Raw genomic sequence first — 12,941 nt, forward strand, 5'->3', positions numbered from 1 at the left:
AGACATAATGTAAAAGAAATGCACTGAGCCTACATCCTTCCTTGAAAATTGTTCATCAGCACACATTTCCGTTTATTGGGATCCTTATTTTTGGCTTTCGAAATAGTAGATTACAAAACACACACCTGCAAACCTCCTCAGGGAGTATATAACATGGCTAAATTTCTAGTCTCTTTATAGTTTTGAACTGAGCAGCACCAAATTACTCAAGAAACAGACTAAATGCATTCTTAAAAGTTTAGCTCAAAAGAACTTAACCGACAGAGAGTAGAGGCTGGGAAGGGTAGTGGGGGTGGGGAGTTGGGGGGGATGGTTAATGGGTACAAAAAAAAAGAATGAGTAAGACTTAGTATTTGATAATACAACAGGGTGATTATAACACCCTGTTGTAAAAACTGTTATTGTCAATAACAATTTAATTATACATTTAAAAATAACTAAAAGAGTAATTGGATGGTAACACAAAGGATAAATGCTTGAGGGGATGAATACTCTATTTTCCATACATGATTATTAACACATTGCATGCCTGTATCAAAGTATCTCATGTACCCCACAAATACATATACCTACTATGTACCCATAAAAATTAAAAATTAAAAAAATGAACTTAACCTTAGTGCAATTAGAAAACAGACAAAAGCAATTTCAATTTCGGTACACTTATAAATTTTCTGTTTTAAGCTTTAGTTGTTTCTTTTAAAAATTATATATGAAGTACGATTATGTTTTCTTTCATGTTGGTACACTTGAATAGACCAAATGGAATAGAAAAATCAGTATCAATTATTTCATAAATATTTACTGAATACCTACTATGTATGTCAGGTACTTTTCTGGGCAATAGCAGAAAATACAGACAGATAATTAGACCTTGGATATGGCAGTAAACAAGACAAAGTCTTTATTCAAGATAAGACATCAGTTCTCTAATACAACCACCACAGCAGCAAAAAATAGAAAAGGTCTGATTGTTAAGCCACATCACCCCACCCTTTACAGTGTATATTTTCATTGTTTAGGTTAAGTAAGGGCCGAACCGTATTTCATGGGTAGCAAAATCAAACCAGATTTTAACTTGAAATGCTACTAGCAAAAGGTCACAGAAACAAATATCTTTAGAGGTGGGTAAGATTTTAGGGGTTTTATTCCATCACTTTACAAATAAAATTGAGGCTCACAGGAGTTATTTGCTTAAGGTCACAGAACCAACCAAACAAAGCAGATAGAGTAGGGTAAGAACTAAGTCTTGGATCATTTTTCAGTTAATACACGTTCACAATTATATGTATTTTGTACATGTATACTCTAGGTTTATTGGGCTATATTAAAATAAAAAAATTTACCGCTTATGCTAATAGATTAAAAGAAGGGCATGAATTCATAAAACTCATAGAACTATTTTTTGATTTTGTATTAGTAAAAAATTTAATATTAACTAAACTTTTACATCCAGGGACATGACATAAAATTGTTAATTAATGTTGTTCCTTTCACCTTTTACCTCCTTTTCCTTCTTTTTACCATCTGCTCGTCCCTCCCCATTAATAAAGTATTAGTTAGTTGCAAAATAAACTAAGGGAGGTACTAGATGAGACAGAGACAGCAAAAACCAAAACCAAACAACCCCTACCACCAGAATCCATAAGCTAGACAATCTGGAATAACTGCAAATTGTTGCAGTAAGGTCAAAAATCAGTGTGATAGGCTATTTTCAAAGTAGCAGTTAATATTTATTGGGTATTACTATATGCCAGGAACTGTTCTAAGTGTTTTGCCTGTAATAACTCATTTGCCCCTAATTACCATAGGAAGTTGGTGGTATGATTATTCCTGACTTACAGATGATGACACTAACACACAGATTAAGTAATAGCCAGTAAGTGGTGTGCCTGCTGAAATCCAGATCATCCGGCCGTACAGACCAAGCTCTTAATCACTTTGTTAAAGACTCAACCTACTCACCTGCATTTGGGTAGGTGTCTACGGGAAAGGGCTGCCAAAATACCCAATTTCTTTAGACATGAAAAATAGTAGTCTGTTTTTCCTGGCTCTGCTTCATTTAGCCAAGGGCAAACCACTGAGCACTTTGATATTAGAACTTATTGGTTCATTTCTTTTTTTTTTTTTTTTTGAGACAGGGTCTTGCTCTGTCACCTAGGTTGGAGTGTGGTGGCTCAATCACGGCTCACTGCAGCCTCAATTTCCTGGGCTCCAGCAATCCTGCTGCCTCAACCTCCCTGAGTAGCTGTGACTACAGACATGCAACACCACGCCTGGCCTGTTAATAAGTAATTTTAATACAAAAAGGTCATTGTACTCTTTTTCCAACTTTTCTGTGGGATAACTCTTCTTCTCAAAATAAATTTTAAAGAGAAACTTTGACCATGAGAGTTAAATAATGACTATAAATGATTTCTCAAAAAATAGTTTCTATACAGTGTTAAGTGCTACATAAGAACAGATCAGAATCCTCTTCAGATGTCATCTTAAATGGTTAACAGACATTATATAGTTAAAGTAAAATGTAACTACCTTTGGGTTTTTCTAAAAGTCTCTGACATGTTTCTTTGACTTTGGCAAAGAGTTCAGAACCTGCCAACTTTTTAGAAATCCCAACTCTTAGCATAACAGCTCCAGGTGTGAATTTTAAGAGTGCAGCCCCAGGCTCTCGTGGTTCCTTTGGATGCTTTGGCATAAGACCAGACCAATCCACATCTATCACATCTAAGGGATCTGTAAAAAGTTAAAAAGATTTGTTTTACACCAAGAAATAGCAGTCTTGTTACCTACATAGAAATTTATATAAATCAAGGAAAACACAAAAAAATGAAAAGTACTTTAAACCAAAAATGTCCTATTAAAATAAAAGCCTTCCCATATAATATTCAGAATCTAAGAACTCTGACAAATAAAAAAACCTTCTGACCAAAAGAAAACAGGTAACCCAACCCACCCATACAAATAACTCATTTTAACTCAATGGAAGATCCCCAATGAAAGAACTCTATTGATTTCACTCAGATTGGGTCTAATCTTTTGAAACTTGGTACCAGAATCCTTTTAAGGGTTAAATCTAGGAGTACATGTGTTTGCAGTGTGTGCACACATACATTTTAATTTTTAAAAACAACTATTTCATTATGAAATCCCTTTAAGAGTCAGAGAGTGACAATTATTAACATTGAGAGCAAATAATCCATCCACTGAGAAGGAACAGTTGAAGAAATAATGTTCTACTTAGAAACACCTAATACCAGAAAATAACAAAGATAACAATCACATATACCTTCTACATCAGTAGAAAAAATTGCAAAATATAAGAGCAAATTAAAATAAAAATTTCATATTTTATATAATCAAAGAAAAGATCCTCACTGTGATTTTAAAAAGTTGTTAGTAACAATCAGACACTAATTGGAATGATTCAAGAGGAATGTTAAGGGGTGTTGCTTCATGGTATAATCACTAGAGTAAGTTCCGGCAACACGCAAAGTACTGTAAGTCAAAATAATTACCAAATTTAGAAAATTGATGGAGGTATATAGTGTTCAAATATAATTTCAACTACTGTAAATTTTTGACAGGTTGTTTAAAAAGTTGGCTTGTGTCACCACAGTTGTGAAGCTTTGTACCATATAACTACCACGTAGAAAGAACACTGCTAGACAATCAGTATTTGCTTAGATTCCAAGTCATATAATATGATTCTTAAATTCTGGAAAATAAACTTTAGAATTTTGCTATTTTAAATGAGGCCCTTTCTAATTCATAGACAATGCCTACTTAAAAAGGAGTAGGCATATAGGCTATAATTTTCATTTTATTGGCCTTTCAACCTTAAGTAAAATGTAAAAGGAAAAATTCTAAGTGTCTTAGGTCAATTTTTACAGAGTAGAAGGTAACAATACTTTAATATCATATAACAGATAATTTTCATGTTTAACTACCTCTGCAGATAGTTACCTGGCATCTTCTCCTCATCCTGTTGGTCTTCCCTCTTTTCTGCATCACCTGCCAGAATTTCATCTAGTTCATCATCACTGATTGGCTCGTATCCTTCTCCAGCACCAGAGCCTAATGAATGTGCATCATCTAACTTGGACTCGTCATCTCCTGCTAAACAGACAAATTAATTTCAGATCAAAGACAACATTAAAGGGAGAGGGTGACTAAGTCAAACCAAAAGGTAGAGGGTACACACATTATAACATGTGAAAAACATCTTTTTCATCAGAAAACTACATCTCTTAATTATTCAAATACTTGATAATATCAAAAGAAAACAAAAATAAAATTTAATTAGTTAAATTAAACTTTAACAGCAAGAATACAATCTGGACAGCAATTATCAGAACAGCTTATAAGATCACAATTAAAATATGACAAATAAAAGCTACTACTAACATACTAATGTTGATTGTGTGTTAATTTTTGATAATTTAAAACTTTAAAACTCAGACAAATCTACTAACTTCAAAAGATTTTGAAGTTATTTTTCAAATTTTCACAATTTATCTAAATAAAGTAATTTAAAAACTTGCAAACTTATTTAAAAAATTTACTTGAAGCTTAAATCTTAGTTCATATTATTTAGCTCATTATATAAACTTCACAGCAGTGAGGTAAAAATACAAGAAGTGCCATTAATTCTCTCTCAACATCTCAATTCCTCCTCCCTATCTCAATGATCTTCTTTCATTGATGAACACAATTTTTAGAAAAATGCTCTAATACAATTAAAAATAACTTTGTTAGTTCCACTAGTGTATGTTCTATTTTTTTATTTTATCAACTTTTTTTCAACCACCTATGCTAAACTTTGTCTCTTGGTGAGTTAGTTGTGAACTTAATCCTAAAACTACAGAATACACTTAACATTTACAATCACTAGCTAACATTTCACTGAATCTACAATACTAAGTTCCAAAATGTAACCATATGCTTTATGGGTATGAATTTGCAGCAAATAAAATATAAGAAGTTATGAGATGTTTCTAGTCATTCTAGTGATTTTCCATGTTATTAAATTCTATAATAATCTCCCCATATCCTCACTAAGTCACTTCTAACGTAACCAATTTTAGTAACTTTGTCATATAAACATACATCTAAACATAAATGCACATAATAGGATTTTTGATTTTTCAAGTTGATCCAACTCATTTTCCTACTTTGAGTAAAAACTTTACATCACATAGCAAGTGATTCACCTACATATTTCTATTCTATATTATCTGTGATCATAACTAGCAAATTATATTTTAGAGATTAGGGATACTGACTCCAATCACAAGGGAGCTATTATAATGATTAATTCGATTATATTCAATTATACCCCAGGGTTGTACCTCCATCAGAACCATGCTTTATGATTTGATGCTATTTATACTCAAAATTGAGATGAAAATGTAATGTGAAGAGATGAATTTGAAACAGTAAATACCTCGAGCAGAGAAGGCTTCATCGAGAAAATAATGTATAAATTGGGACTTGAAATTTGAGTAAGAAAGATGAGATAAAAGAAAAAGGTCTATCAGGAAATGGTACGAGTGGGTACAAAGAAGGGCAGAGAATGGAAAGGCATGAGTCAGCTTGTCTAGTAAATGGGGGCTGAAGGGTAAAGAATAGAAGCATGGAGAGTGAGGTTTCACATAGTTGAGGCTGGCTCTGAGTTGATGTGGACTTAGCGTTCCTATTCTAGGACTAGGGAGTACCAGTGGGATTCTAGTCAATCCTACATTAAATACAGTTTCAGGTAGTGTTATTGTTTCATGTATTTGTTCTCAACTGCCCTAGAAAATAGGGATTCACTAATAATTATTTGACTCCCTCTCTGAACTAAGAAGTCATTTCAATTTTTGTAATCTTATTTTTTTAACATCTAAGAAAAGGATGTGATGCTTATTCTTCAACATCTATACACACTGCATCTAAACAATCTTTTATTTCATTTAGGTTTATATGAACCAAATCTGCCTTAATGGTACTGCTAAGGGGACCACATTAAAAAAATATATATATGTCTCTCTCTATCTTACAGGCCTTTTCCTTCTCAAATCTACTTCCTCTATAAAAGAATGGAGAATGGAGTCAATTTGCCCATTAGTGGGTGCCCTTTCAAAAGAAAATAGTTGTTTCCCACGAAATCTGAAAAGAAATAAAGCAGTATCACAGACAAAAGAGGTAGCACTCACCTTCCAGACTCTCAGTTCTCTCGGATTTATTTGTATCTTCAAATCCCTGCACAGATCCCAGATCTTTATCCATTCTCTCTTTATCCAAGGCTACAGAGTCTCGGGAAGTGCTTTCTAGATCCCTTTCATGTTCACCTTCCAGTTTTGCTTCACAGCGTTTCACAGACTCTATTTGAGAACTCTCAAAAGTTCTGTCTCTGTCTCTGTCCCTGTCCCTTTCAACAGAATCAGAAATTGGTCTCTCTCTTTCCCTATCCAAGTCTCTCCTTTTGTCTCGTTCTCTCTCTCGTTCTCGTTCTCGTAATCTATCTCGATCCCTGTTGCGTGGCCAATCTTTATCACCATCTCGGTCCCATTCTCTCTGCCTCGTATCTCTCCTCTCTCTCTCACGCTCTCTGTCGTGTTCATATCGATCTCGTTCTTGAAGCCTGTCTCTGCTATCAAATGACCCAGATCTTGAATGGACCTGTCGATCTGACTCTGGAGAACTTCTTCTTGAACTATGGCTTCTTGAATCCTGGCGATCTAAAATAAATATACCATATACAAAGAGTTATTAGCACACGATAAAATAGAAACAAAATGCTTCATTTCAGGGTCCTTTAAAACATAATTTACCTTTTTCCATATTCTATGTAATTTTCTATATTCCATATTGTCTCTATATGTTCTATATATTTCTATATTCTACACATACATTTCTCTCTATAAATATCCAAATATATAAATAATTTTAAGAAAAATTCCTCTCTCAAAGTTCTAATAAATAAAAGTTTCCTTATCTATTTCCACTATAACCATAAAATATCTTCCAAGAAGTACATAAAATGATTAGGCATTAATAGAACTAATCATTCCGTTATTTGATCTCTTCCTACTCCCCTATCTTATTTTCTGTGGTCAAAAGAGGCAGCCTTGACTGCATGAAGAATAGCAGGAAGGTTAAAATCATAGGCATCAATAAAGGACTTGAACACATAAACCCTTCCACCAAGACATACTACTAAAATCCTGATATTAAACTGATTAACACTACTGTATGTATTTCTATTATAATGTTGGTATTAATGTGATAACAGGTAACATTTTGATAGGGCAGCTAAGCTTTTCTTTAAAAAGTTGCATAAAATTTAAGGCAGCATGTAAAGTAACCAATTTAGCATTACTTTAGAATTAAAATGTGTATAAAATATACTAACCTAGGAAACAGTGACTAGATCACAATTCAATTTTATTACCTGAAGAAGTACTTCGACTGGGTTCTCCACGCTTTAACTGATCAATCCTAGATTTTCTCTCTCCTGTGATTTCCAGGCTTTTTGTTTTTTCTCTATCTCTTGAGCCACTGTGCAGTACTCTCTTTCGACCACTTTGGTCATCTCCACTTCGATGGGCTGAATCATTGGATGGGGAGCGAAGACGACCAGACGTATGACTACGGTTACTCCGATTGCTCCCGAGGCTGCTGCTCCTCTTTTGATCCATAGGCTTGCGATGCGGCGCATCTTCTATAGTCATGTGAGGCATTTCTACTTTTTCTACTCGTGTTCTGTGGCATTTTCTGTGTGAGTCTTCACTGGCAAAAGTATTATTGGTGGTATTGGTGGGGGTGGCAGAGGTGGAAATGGTGATGGCAGATGTGCTGAAAGAGGTGGCGGCAGCAGCAGTAGTGGCAGCAAGAGTTGCAGGCACAGTTGTAGCAGTGGCAGTAGCCACAGGCGGTGGAGGAGGAAGAAGAGAAGATAGAGGAGAAAGGGTACTACCAGGAGTCGTGGCAGTGGCAGTATGCTCTGCTTCTGTCACCTCTGTACGGTCAGGGACATCCTCATCAGACCAGTCACTGAATGCTGTATCTTCCTTTTTCTGGGAGTCCTCTAGAATACCATTCTTACCATTGCACATTTCAACCAATTCCTCTTTAGTTGTTATAGGGGGAGTCCGTGGGCCTCTTTTCTTCTTACTTTGCTGGGCTGCTTCTTCATCAGAAATATCAGAATCACCTTTGGATTTTTTACGTTTTTTTTCAATGCTTTTCTTTTTCTGTCCTTTTTTTGGTGAAAATACTTGACCATCTTCAGATGTTGTCTCTATGTTACCCCTTTCTATTCCAACATCATCCTCTTTCTTTTTCTTAATTGGTTTCTTTTGAATTTTTGCTTTCTTCTTGTTTTCATCATGAGCTCGATCAGATGTCTCTCGATCTTCGGACTGGTGGTGTCCTATAATGTCCTGTGCACGCATTCTTGAGCTTTCCAGGATTTCTGTCTGTTCTCTCTGTTTATCTACAGAAGAAACTTTCTCCTTGAGTTCCTGTTCTTCGTAGCGCCTTGAACTCTCTTTCCTTTCTGGTTTACGATCCTCCTCTTTCCATCTACCCTGTCTGTCTTCTGTGAGGTGCGAGGGACTAAGAGAACGAGATTCTTGAGGTCGTACAACTTGGCTCAAGAGTCTGTGTTTTTCATCTATATAAAAGATAAAAGCAATCACACTCTCACCAGGTTAGTAACCACTGCATGGTATATATAGATTATAATAAGTCAATTTCTCCTCACACCTGTAATCCCAGGACTTTGGGAGGCCGAGGCGGGTGGATCATGAGATCAAGAGATCAAGATCATTTAAAAACTTTTAAAATGACAATAATTTTAGTAAAAATAAAAATATGGCTTTACTATAAATAGTAGAAAATGACAGTACTCCAACACATACTTTAGTCACAAAAGGAGATATTTAGAGGCAGCAAAGCAAGACAACTTTTTAAAAATCTTAATTCATCAGTTCCTACTAGTATGAAAGGATGGTTTCATGGTCACAAATGAATATGAATATAGAGAGACAGAAAACAGAGTCTGCTTACTTTTATCATCTCCACTGTTGTAGGCATCACTGTCCGGAGAATGTTCACGCCGGCGCTTCGGGGACTGTCTAGGGCTGGGACTCCCTTCATTTCTATAACGCTTCCTAAATTGGGCAAGCAAACACAATTTATAAAATTCTAGGAGGCAAAAAAAGAGATTTCTTTGTTTTTACTAGTATCTCTTTACTATAACTGGAACATATAATTGTAGAAAAGCAATATTGCCAGAGGTGTATCATACAAAGGATATTCAGTGTCTTTAATACAAATTATTTACTTCATTTGCTAAGAATTGTGAACTTAAAATACACATTTCTTCTTCTTCTTCATTACACATGTAGAATAACTCAAGTGAAAATTGCCAGATTTAAATACTGTAAGGTGGTAACATGCAGCACAGAAACCAATACATTAATGTACCCTCTGATATAAACATTTAGCAATTTTCCATTCTTATGATATAAAAATGCCTTAAGCTGCAGAGCTGAATGAGAAAACCTAATATTGGCTTTGAAGTAAAAAAGCTATGAGTTCAACTTATAACTGTATTGGTTATTATGCAGCCTTAAGTAAGTTCCTTGAAGTCACTGAACCTTAGTTTCTCATCTGAAAATGGTGGGTGGGGCTGGATGGGTGGGAAATGAGAGTCCATTTCATAAAATTGCGCTAAGGAATAAATTAGTTATGTCATAAACCCAGTGCCAGATATGTTGTGGGTACACCATAAAATTAGTTCCTTTCCCCTTCATGGAAATCACTTTCTTGCTGACAAATTAATAAAATAATTCATATGTTCATTATATTTTTTGTTCCTTAGTTGAGCTTTAAATGAGGAGCGTTTTACATCTCTTGGGTACTTAAATTATTCTAGTGTTTTCCCCCATTTTCATTAAAATTTGACTACCTGTTTTTTCACTAACATTGTTTGTTTATAAATACTATGGTCAAAAGTTAAGAAACATATTGTATACATGGACCAATGGAACAGAATAGAAAACCCAGAAATAAAGCCAAATGATCTTCAACAAAAGCATACAAAGCATAACTGGGGAAAGAACACCCTATTTACTAAATGGTGGTGGAAAAATTGGCAAGTCACATGTGAAAGAATGAAACTGGATCCCTCTCAACTCAAACAAAGATCAGCTCAAAAAGGATCAAAGACTTAAATCTAAGACCTGAAACCATTAAAATTCTAGAAATTAACACTGGGAAAACTCTTTGGGACACTGGCCTAGGCAAAGACTTCATGACCAAGATTCTAAAAGCAAATGCAACGAAACCAAAAATAAATAAATGGAACCTAATTAAACTAAAAAGCTTCTGCACAGCAAAATAAATAACAAAGACAACCCATAGAATGGGAGAAAGTGTTTGCAAACTATGTATCCAACAAAGGACTGGTATCCAGAATTTATAAGAAACTCAAATAAATCAGCAAGAAAAACATAAATAATCCCATCAAAAAGTGGACAAAGGACATGAATAGGCATTTCTCAAAAGAAGACATACAAACAGCCAACAAATGTATGAAAAAATGCTCAAAATCACTAATCATCAGGGAAATACAAATTAAAAACCACAATGAGATGCCACCTTACTCCTACAAAAATGGCCATTAAAAAGTAAAAAAAAAACAGTAGATGTTAGCATAGACATGGTGAAAAGGGAATGCTTATTCACTGCTGGTAGGAATGTAAATAAGTACAACCTCTACGAAAAACAGTGTGGAGAGTCCTTAAAGAACTAAAAGGAGATGTTTGATCCAGCAATCCCACTACTGGGTTTCTACCCAAAAGAAAAGAAGTCATTATATGAAAAAAACACATGCACATATATGTTTATAGCAGCAAAATTCACAATTGTAAAGATATAGAACCAACCTAAGTGCCCATTGGCCAATGGGTGGATAAAGAAAATGTGGTATATATACACCATGAAACCATGGACTACTACTCAGCCATAAAAAGGAAAAAAATAATGTCTTTTGCAGCAACTTGTTCTCACTTGTAAGTGAGAGCTAAGCTATGAGTACGCAAAGGCATACAGAGTGATATAATGGGCTTTGGAGACCCAGAAGGCGGAGGGTGGAAGGTGAGTGAGGGATAAAAACGTACGTGTTTGGTACAATGTGCACTACTCAGGTGACAGGTGCACTAAAATTTCTGAATTCATCCAGGTAACCAAAAACCTCTTGTACCCTAAAAGCTACTGAAATAAAAAAAAAAACAAAAACATATTGCAACACATGTATATCCCAGACAGCTCCTTTATATAGATGAGCAACCATGTGGAGAAGGCCCCAGGTGTAATATGACAACTCACAGGCCCAAGCTTGTGTACTACTTTATCCAAAGCTCCTCTCCCATCAATAACTGGCCTATTTCCCCATTTTTCATATCTAATGACTTGCTATGACAAGGTAATGTGGTGAAACTGACACTGTGCAAATGTGGAGAGGATTCAGGAGGCCTTGCCGCTTCAGTTTCTGCCCTCTTGTTGTTTCTACCATTACACGCAAAGTAGAGTTTAGACTACTGAAGGCCAGGGGGTCAAGTGGAGGAGAAACAAGATGCCCTAATTGTCAGACACATGAATGAGACAATCCTGGGCCTCCAGGCCCAGCTGCATTGTCAGATGGAATGCTGATACATGAGTTACTCCAAGTGAGACCAGCAGAACAACCACTCTATTGAGCCCAGGCAAAACTGCCAATCCACAGAATTATGAGCAAATAAACGGTTGTTGTTTTAAGCTACTAACTTATGTGGTGATGTGTCACACATCAAAAGTTAACTGACAGACTGGAATAAAGTGAAAATTTAAAACATGAGAAGAAGTTATTTCAAGGAAATACCTAAATAAACACAATTAGAGTAAAATAAATACAGTGATTAGGCAAACCTTCTACATAAGAGCAGTTAAAAAAAGTGCTGGATAAATTGAACTACTGAGATGACAATACAGCTAATAAAAGATTAAGATATTAATCTCGTAATTAGTTTCTGTTATAGAGTTATTCAACTTCTAAATTTCTGGGGTCATTGTCAACTCTTAGACTGTCTAACCATGAAAAACCAGAAAAACTTTTGCTATTATAAGCAGGTATCAAAAGCATGAAAAAAATACAGGTTGAGTATCCCTTATCCATGAAATGCTTTAGGTTTTGAATATTTGCATTGTACTTACTGGTTGTGCATCCTTCATGTGAAAATCTGAAATGTTCCAATGAGCATTTCCTCTGAGTGTCATCATGTCAGTGTTTAAAAAGCATTAGATTTTGGAGCATTTCAAATTCTGAATTTTTGGATTTGGGATGCTCAATCTGTACTAATGAAAGCAGAGGACTGAATAAAAGATAAATAACAAAGATTTCAGAATTTTAATCTTAGAAAATAAAGAGGTCAGAAAAGTGGGGGGTGGGGAGGGCGGGAATATGTACCTGTGCCTCCATGTGTTAAAAAAGGTATCTCTGAAGTTTATGTTCAGGTAAGATTTTTCAAAATGTAAGGAGAGGGAAGCAGGAAAGTAATCCAAGGGGTGTACTACAGAAAACCATGGCTGTAGATTAAAGAATAGTCAAGACTTAAGGGAAGAAGGCTCTACTTCTGTGCTGTGTTGTTTGGCCCTAACCATAATCCACAATAGTGAGGATGAAAAAAGCCTAAAGCAGGGACCCTGTATTCACCCTGTGGCAAATGAGCTGGAGGTAGGAGCAAGAAAATTGAAGATACATAAATTATTTTCTCAGTATGTTTTGGCAAGGTAAACCACAGTGTTTATCCCAGTTGGAGGCAAAAAAGCAGTTAACTCTAGTAAGTTTGGTTTTGTGCCCACAGAACTTCAAAACTGACCAATCTGAGTCTAGAATTCTCATGAATACTGTG

General features: G+C 35.3%; 1 protein-coding gene across 17 annotated transcripts in view; it reads right to left on the reverse strand.

Annotated features, from left to right (window-relative positions):
* The window catches only part of ZC3H13 (zinc finger CCCH-type containing 13), a 97,125-nt gene that overhangs the window by 6,768 nt on the left and 77,416 nt on the right, over positions 1–12,941 (reverse strand). For 11 of the 17 annotated variants that reach the window (XM_024230862.3, XM_024230855.3, XM_054528999.2 and 8 more), the window contains 5 exons: positions 9,055–9,158; positions 7,436–8,659; positions 6,198–6,722; positions 3,967–4,119; positions 2,536–2,736 (listed from right to left, as the gene is read on the reverse strand). In XM_024230862.3, the coding sequence (XP_024086630.2) occupies positions 2,536–2,736; positions 3,967–4,119; positions 6,198–6,722; positions 7,436–8,659; positions 9,055–9,158 (2,207 nt within the window). The remainder of the gene's footprint in view (positions 1–2,535; positions 2,737–3,966; positions 4,120–6,197; positions 6,723–7,435; positions 8,660–9,054; positions 9,159–12,941) is intronic. The other 6 variants (XM_024230866.3, XM_024230863.3, XM_024230857.3 and 3 more) reach the window with 1 other exon arrangement.

Source organism: Pongo abelii, chromosome 14, assembly GCF_028885655.2.
Source record: "Pongo abelii isolate AG06213 chromosome 14, NHGRI_mPonAbe1-v2.0_pri, whole genome shotgun sequence".
Classification (NCBI taxonomy): domain Eukaryota; kingdom Metazoa; phylum Chordata; class Mammalia; order Primates; family Hominidae; genus Pongo; species Pongo abelii.